The sequence below is a fragment of the Gekko japonicus genome, unplaced genomic scaffold (genome assembly GCF_001447785.1).
Source record: "Gekko japonicus isolate JY-2015 unplaced genomic scaffold, Gekko_japonicus_V1.1 scaffold5161, whole genome shotgun sequence".
In the NCBI taxonomy this organism is placed as follows: Eukaryota; Metazoa; Chordata; class Lepidosauria; order Squamata; family Gekkonidae; genus Gekko; species Gekko japonicus.
The window spans coordinates 51,754-60,221 of NW_015169337.1; the positions used below are offsets into that span (position 1 = coordinate 51,754).

At 48.5% G+C, this 8,468-nt stretch overlaps 1 protein-coding gene across 1 annotated transcript in view; it reads right to left on the minus strand.

Moving 5' to 3' along the window:
- ALG8 (ALG8, alpha-1,3-glucosyltransferase) overlaps window positions 1-8,468 on the minus strand; it is a gene marked incomplete at its 5' end in the record, with an annotated part of 16,071 nt that overhangs the window by 6,961 nt on the left and 642 nt on the right. Inside the window, 4 exons of the mRNA XM_015416639.1 lie at window positions 373-470; window positions 3,451-3,590; window positions 5,706-5,845; window positions 6,548-6,668. Of these exons, the coding sequence (XP_015272125.1) occupies window positions 373-470; window positions 3,451-3,590; window positions 5,706-5,845; window positions 6,548-6,668 (499 nt within the window). The remainder of the gene's footprint in view (window positions 1-372; window positions 471-3,450; window positions 3,591-5,705; window positions 5,846-6,547; window positions 6,669-8,468) is intronic.

Genomic DNA, 8,468 nt, shown 5'->3' on the forward strand with positions numbered 1-8,468 from the left:
ATCTTGCAATTATTGCAGCTGAAATTCTTTTTCAAAATATCAGAGCTATGGCTTGCCCAAGGTCATCCAGCCAGGTGCAAGTGGAGGAGTGGGGAATCAAACCCGGTTCTCCCAGATTAGAGTCCGCGCACTGAACCACGACACCAAATTGATACATGTTATATATTGATTGTTAATACATTTACTTTTCACATTATGTTATCATTATACTATTATTTGTACTACTCAGTTGCTCTTCACATGTTTTGAACTTGTATTGACTATTGTTGTATATGTATTTATCAATAATAAAGTTTTAATTAAAAAAAAAGTTAGAGAAGGAGAAACCTTGGGGAAAAGGAGGAGGCGGGGAAGAGAACAGAGAGGACTTACCTGGTGCCGTGAACAGCAGGGGGAAGAGGGAGAGATGCCCTGTAGCGGACAGGATCAGGTAGATGCCGGCATCTCTCGATCTCTCCACAGACAGCAAGCTAAAATGCAAAAGAGGCCTTGCGTTTACTTTTTCTAAAGCAACCGTAGCTGACTTCTTCAGAAAGGAGGAGAGGAGGAGGAGGAGATTGGATTTATACCCTGCCCTTCACTACCCAAGGGAGTCTCAGAGCGGCATACAAACTCCTTTCCCTTCCCCTCCCCACCACAGACACCCTGTGAGGTAAAAGAAGAAGAAGAGAGATTGGATTTATACCCCGCCCTTCACTACCCGAAGGAGTCTCAGAGCGGCTTACAAACTCCTTTCCCCTCCCCTCCCCACAACAGACACCCTGTGTGGTGGGTGGGGCTGAGAGAGCTCTCTCGAGAACTGCTCTTTCAAAGACAGCTGTGCCAGAACTACGGCTTGCCCAAGGTCATCCAGCAGCTGCAAGTAGAGGAGTGGGGAATCAAACACGGTTCTCCCAGATTAGAGTCTGCGCACTTAACCACTACACCAAACTGGCTCCTCCAGTGATGTTTAAAAAATGTTTCGAGAGAGCTCAACGGAAGCTGAAGACATTCCAAAGCAATAAATAAATCTGGCAGCAACCTGGCAGAGAAAGACCTGTAGCTGGACTTGAATAAATCATTTAATGGAGCCCCTGCACAGTGCTTGCGAGGTAGAAGTGGAGCTTTGGCTGAGTATTTTGAGCTGCGTGCACACGGCACTCAGAAAAATTAAAATCCTGTATCTTTATTTATCATCTTTACTGTTTTTGCAAAGTCCTAAACAGCAAAAAAATTCCGTATCCACAGAAAGAGAAATTCTGCAACTTGTGAGTTAGGTTTGCATAATTTATACTTTCGCATATTATTTTGCATAATTTATTACTTTATTTATATGAGAGGAAACGTTATCGGAGGTCCACTCCAGTGGAAATTTTTTATTCACCGTCCTCTCCGGCTTTGGACCCATCGGCAAGCAACGACCACGGAACTTCAAGTGTATCTTCAGTGTCATGAGGACTAGAAACTTTCCTTATTTATCACAGTCAGGATTCTTAGGAAGCCAGACTTTGTGTGTGAAAATGCCTTTTGCCCATTTTCTATTCTCCCATGGAACTGTGGCACACTGACAGCAGACACTGATACTTTAGGACAGATTTGGGTTACCGTTACAAACGGCAGTCCTCACGTGGTGACAATCTGCCGGGAACTGAGTCTTGCTGGGGAAGCCTCAAAGTAGAGCACGCTCACGTCAAATGCTCCCTCTGAGCTGTGGAGTCTTGTGAGCAAAAATTCTACTTTGTGAGCTACTGGCATTAAAGTTGTGAGCGAGCTATTTGGCTACTGCATAAGTTAGTTTGCTCTGGCGCCATCTTTCCTGAGCGAAGAGAAAAATGTGAGCTGGAGGCTGAAAAACTGAGCTAGCTCACACTAACTCAGCTTAGAGGGAACATGTGAACACTGGAAGCTGTTGATCCACCATGCATCATGCTGCCTAGTTTGACTTACAGCAAACTCTTCTTATTTATTTATTTATCAAATTTATACCCCGCCCTCCCCGCAAGCGGGCTCAGGGTGGCTTCCATAAAAATACATTAAAATACACAATATACACCATACAGTAAAACATTGTAAGTACAAAGTGCTGGCGGCAGATTAAAAGGGAACATGTGAACACTGGAAGCTGTTGATCCACCATGCATCGTGCTGCCTAGTTGGACTTACAGCAAACTCTTCTTAGGGTCAGAAGCTTAGGCAGCAGAGCCCTGACCTGGATAGCCCAGGCTGGCCCGATCTTCTCAGATCTCGGAAGCTAAGCAGGGCCGACCCTGGCAAGTACTTGGAAGGGCGACCTCCAAGGAATACCAGGGCTGGGATGCAGAGGCAGGCAAATATCAAGCCGCCTCTCTGAAACGTCCAAGCCCCACTAGGGGTCGCCAGAAATCACCACGACTTCCAGGCACGCAAGCACACATGCACAGAAGTACCAAAAAAATCCAAAAACAAGAAGAAGAATAAACCTAAGCGGCAGAGAGAACAAGGATGTCATGGTCTGGCAGGAGCTTCCTTGTACCTCTCTGCCAATGCAAGTCCCTAATTCAAGCACCAATTAGTCCCTGAGCCCATCACAAGCACTGGCCACGCATCCCCAGGTTAGCCCAGCGCAGCCGAAAATAAAACGTTTAGAGCGGACTCTAATCTGGGAGAACCGGGTTTGATTCCCCACTCCTCCACTTGCAGCTGCTGGTGTAACCTTGGGTCAGTCTCTATTGACATATATGTCTTGATAGGTGAGGTAGCAAGCAGTTACTAGATCAGAACGATCTATGTATGTAAGTCTTTGCTGTCATGCTAAGTGGTTAAGGCAATTACAGCCAGGGTCCAGGCACGCAAGCACACATGCACACAAGTACCAAAAAAAATCCAAAAACAACAAGAAGAAGAATAAACCTAAGCGGCAGAGAGAACAAGGATGTCATGGTCTGGCAGGAGCTTCCTTGTACCTCTCTGCCAATGCAAGTCCCTAATTCGTCTCCAACTAAGGTATGTTATGCTGTGTGACAGTCTGTATAATCTCTGTGTAAATATTCACCATTATCTCTACATAAACTTTATGCACCTTCCTCACCAGTTGGTCTCCAGCTTCTTCCTTTATTTACTGCACCCAATAGTCACAAGTTCTCTCAGAGCTGTTCTCTCAAGGGCAGTCCTCGAAAGAGCTCTCTCGGCCCCAGGGTGTCTGTTGTGGGGAGGGGAAGGGAAAGGAGACTGTAAGCCGCTCTGAGTGAAGGGCGGGGTATACATCCAATCTCCTCTTCTCCTACTTATTTATTTATTTATTTTATTACATTTATACCCTGCCCTCCCCGCAAACTTCTTCTAGAACTGATGATAATTCTGTGCTTGAGTTTGTAAGCATTTCACGGTGGGGTTCAAGGCCAGGCACGATCCAATCGCCTTGCTATGTTCCAGAGTCTTATGCTCCAGGTTGCTAGTTAGGCAGCCTCAGGATCCCCGTTGCGCCTCACTTACCTCAAAGGGAGGATGGCGAGGAGCACCGCTTTCTCGTGCACGTGCCACCCGAACATGAAGGAGCTCAGCGCGCAGAGAACCAGGCACCGTAGGAAGCCTCTGGGCCCTTGGGGTTTAAACCAAAGACAGAAAACAGAGGGCTAGAAACAACAGGCAGAAACAAAGCTTCAGTGCCAATTTCAGCATCAAGTATGCAGACCTATCGTTCAACCGAAGCTCCGTATTCATTCATCCATCTGAAGCTCCATACGGATTCATTCAACTGAAGCTCTGTATGGATTGATTGATTCATTCATTCATCCAAAGCTCCATACTGGTTCATTCAACTGAAGCGCTGTATTCGTTCATTCAACTCAAGCTCCATATTCATTCATTCATTCATCTGAAGTTCCGTATTCATTCATTCATTCATTCATTCATTCATTCATTCACTCACTCACTCACTCACTCACTCACTCACTCACTCATATTTCTGTTAGGCCAATAGACAAGTGGTTGCCAGGCACTTGCTTCTATAAGCCTGCTTTGCAAATAAAGGTTACAATTAAGTAAGGACTCCCCCTGATAAGAACCTCAGAGGAGCCCTGCTGGATCAGACCAGTTGAAGGTCCATCCATTCCAGCATCCTCTCTCACCCAGTGGCCAGCCAGTTCCTCTGGAGGGCCAACAGCAGGGCAGAGAGGCCGAGGCCTTCCCCTGATAGGAACCTAAGAAGAGCCCTGCTGGATCAGACCAGTGAGAATCCATCTAGTCCAGCCTCCTGTCTCACACAGGGGCCAGCCAGTTCCTCTGGAGGTCCAGCAACAGGGCATAGAGGCCGAGGCCTTCCCCTGATAAGAACCTCAGAAGAGCCCTGCTGGGTCAGACCAGTGAGGGTTCATCTAGTCCAGCATCCTGTCTCACACAGGGGTGGAGGGCCAACAGCAGGGCACAGAGGCCGAGGCCTTCCCCTGATGTTGCCTCTGGGCTCTGGGATTCAGAGGTTTAATGCCTCTGAATGTGGAGGTTTCCCTCGGTCACCATGGCTAGTAGCCATTGATAGACGTATCCTCCAGGAATCTATCTAATCCCCTTTCAAGCTATTTTATTCCTGTGGCCATCACGGCATCCTCTGGCGGAGAATTCCACATTTTAATCGCCCTCTGCGTAAAGTAGTCTTTCCTTCTGTCCTGAAGTGACAGACCTGTCTTTGCATGGCGGGTGGGGAATGCCATCTTTAAGGTCAAGGTCATGTGCCACAGCATCCTTGGTGGGGCGAAGCAGGTTGCCGCCTGAAGGGCATTTGGATGAGAGGCCTCCAAGGTGTGCCAGGCACATTGCAAAATGGTGGAAGAAAGGCAGGGTCTACATGAATCTACAAGGAAGGCGGAAATCCAGAAATGTTTACCAGGTTGCTGTCCAAAGGCCCTCTGGCAATATTTGAGAGCTTCCAGAACCTACTGAAAAAATACGCACAGCATTTCCGGTCTGTGCTAGTCGTGCAATGCCAAGCCACGCAAAACCAGGGTTGCCAGTCTGTTTCGTGGAATCCTCTTGGCTCTTTTCTTGCTATTGTACCTCCATATTGCAACGGTACAACGCAAGGAAGTCTGGACCATTCTGTTTACGAGTGCTGGGCTAATCGTTAAAAGTGTAGGAACGAGATCGGTAACAACCGGCAGTCCTGCTTTAATAGGAATGGGCTCAGTCCTGCTTTAATAGGCTGCCGGGGATCGGAATGGGCTCAGTCCTGAATATGGGGGCAGTTTCAGTTTCATCAAAGAGACAATCACGTGGATCACGTGAAGCTGCTAACGGAGTCAGACCACAGGTCTATCGAGGTCAGCTCTGACTCTGACCGGCAGCCGCTTCTCAACTCCTAGGCGCTGGTCTTTCGCATCACCTACAATTCGATCAGTGTTCCCTCTAAGCTGAGTTAATATGAGCTAGCTCAAAGTTTTGTAGCCTCCGGCTCACACATTTTCGTCTTAGCTCAGGAAGGAGGGCTCCAGAGCAAACCAATTTATGCAGTAAGCAAATCGCTCGCTCGCAACTGTAATGCCAGCAGCTCACAAAGTAGAATTTTTGCTCACAAGGCTCCACGGCTTAGTGGGAACATTGAATTCGATCCCTTTAACTTGGGATGCTGGGAACTGGCCCCTGAACCTTCTGCATGCCAAGCAGATGCTTTACCACTGAGCTTCAACCCTGCCCTTGTTAGCTTCTGGGCCACAGCCAATAAAATAGGTCTCAAAGCGGCAGGGTTTTGTATTTACCAGTATGGAGACCGCCGTGCAGGCCAAGGTAGCCAGTGGAGTCACAGATGGAAGGACCGTGTGTTGGAATTCCTGGACAAGCCCCCCTGTCATGGAAGCCTTGGGTATTGTTGCTGGGTCCAGGAATTTGTATTTCAGACCTGCAAATTCAAGTTTAAGAACATGAGAGAAGCCATGTTGGATCAGGCCAATGGCCCATCCAGTCCAACACTCTGTGTCACACAGTGGCAAATACCCAGGGCCCGTCAGGAGGTCCACCAGTGGGTTAGAACTCCAGAAGTCCTCCCACTGTTGCCCCCCACCCAGGGACGAAGCAGACAGAGTATCACTGCCCCAGACACAGGAACATACAAGGAGTCATGCTGGACCAGGCCAATGGCCCATCCAGTCAAACACTCTGTGTCACACAGTGGCCAAAGCCAGGTGCCACCAGGAGGTCTACTGGTGGGGCCAGAACTCCAAAAGACCTCCCACTGTTGCCCCCCACCCAGGGACGAAGCAGACAGAGTATCACTGCCCCAGACACAGGAACATACAAGGAGTCATGCTGGACCAGGCCAATGGCCCATCCAGTCCAACAATCTGTGTCACACAGTGGCCAGAACCCAGGTGCCATCAGGAGGTCCACCAGCAGGGCCAGAACACCAGAAGCCCTCCCACTGATACCCCCCAAGCACTAAGAATACAATTTTAAATGTGGATTATTTAATGTTCAAGTTTTCTTTTTGCTAATCAAAACGGGCAGGCACCCGGAGAGGCAGCATGTAAATATTCTAAACAAGACAAATGCAAACCACCCCCACCTCCCAACACCCTGGACATACAAAAGTAAGGTCCCGTACCGATAACTGAGAGTGCTTTGTCCAAAGCATTGTACAGCGCCCAGAAGTTAGGAGCCCAGTAGGCGTGGCAGAGGCCTCTCTTGAAAGGGAAGAGGCGGGAGAGGACCTGGGGAAGCTGCCCCTAGAGGGAAGGAAAAGAAAGAGTCAACCTTCCTACTACGGGTTTCTCTTGTTAAAACAAAACACAAAGAAGTAATCATATAACGCATGAAGCTGCCTTACGCTGAATCAGACCTCTGGTCCGTCAGAGTCAGTATTGTCTATTCAGGCTGGTAGCAGCTCTCCAGGTCCTCAGGCAGAGGTCTTTCACAGCACCTACTGCCAGATCTCTTAACTGGAGATGCCGGGGATTGAACCTGGGACCTTCTGCATGCCAAGCAGAGGCTCTGCCGCTGAGCCACTGAGGTCCTTCACATCACCTGCTGCCTGATCCTTTCAACTAGAGATGCCAGGGATTGAACCTGGGACCTTCTGCTTGCCAAGCGGATGCTCTGCCACTGAGCCACTGAGGTCCTTCACATCACCTGCTGCCTGATCCTTTCAACTAGAGATGCCGGGTATTGAACCTGGGACCTTCTGCTTGCCAAGCAGATGCTCTACCACTGAGCCATGATCCCTCTCCATGGCTCTCCAAGGTGTCAGATAGAGGTTGTTCACATATCACCTCCTGCTTGGTCCTTTTAACCTGGAGATGCTGGGGGGATTGAACCTGGGACCTTCTGCATGCCAAACAAAGGCTGAACCACTGAGCCACAGCTCCTCCCCGTGGCTCTCCGGGGTCTCAAGTAAGGTACATCACCTCCTACCTCATCCTTTTAACTGGAGACTGAACCTGGGACTTCTGCATGCCAAGCAGAGGCTCTACCACTGAGCCACGGCCCCTCCCCTTAACATGCCTTACAGTAAATGAGACCTCTGGTCCATCAGAGTCAGTATTGTCCACTCAGACTGGCAGCGGCTCTCCAGGGTCTCAGGCTGAGGCCTTTCCCATCCCCTACTACCTGATCCATGACATGATAAGACATGGTAGAGGTTTACATCACAGAGGTTTACAAGATGATGCATGGGACAGAGAAGAAAGAGAAAGAAGTACTATTCTCCCTTTCTCACGATACAAGAACTCGTGGACACTCCATGAAACGAATGAGCAGTAGGCTTAGAACGGAGAAAAGGAAGTCCTTCTTCATCCAAAGAGTCATTCACACGTGGGATTCACTGCTGCAGGAAGGGGGGGGTTGTACACAGAGGGCTTCAAGAGGGGAGTGGATAAACATCTGGAGCAGAGGTCCATCAGTGGCTCTTAGAGACAAGGTAGAGATGGAACACCATGTGGGAAGGGGTTGTGGCTCACTGGCAGAGCGTCTGCTTGGCGTGCAGAAGGACCCAGGTTCGTTCCCTGGCATTTCAACTGAAAAGGATCAGTTGGAGGTGGTGTGGAAGACCTCCGCCTGGGACCCTGGAGAACCGCTGCCAGTCGGAGTAGACGAGACTGACTTTGATGGACAAAGGGTCTGATTCAGTATCAGGCAGCTTCATGTGTTCATGTGTGGGGCAGTGATGCTCTGTATTTTTGGTGCTGGGGGGGCGGGATTTTAATATGAAATAAGAAGAGTAGTACTATTATAACAGACTGTTGCGTGAAATCTTATAAAAATGTCTATGAGGTTATTTATGTTATACTAAATAATAAGATTGATAAGATAAAAATGATAGAGTTTCTTCTTAAGTTAATATCATATTTATTTTAAGAAGAAGAGAAGAGATTGGATTTATACCCCGCCTTTCACTTGGAGTCTCAGAGCGGCTTATAAACTCCTTCCCCTCCACCTCCCCACAACAGACACCCTGTGAGATAAAGAAGAAGAAGAAGAGACTTTACAGCTCGTCTCACATACATAAAGATGCTTATCCAAGGACGACC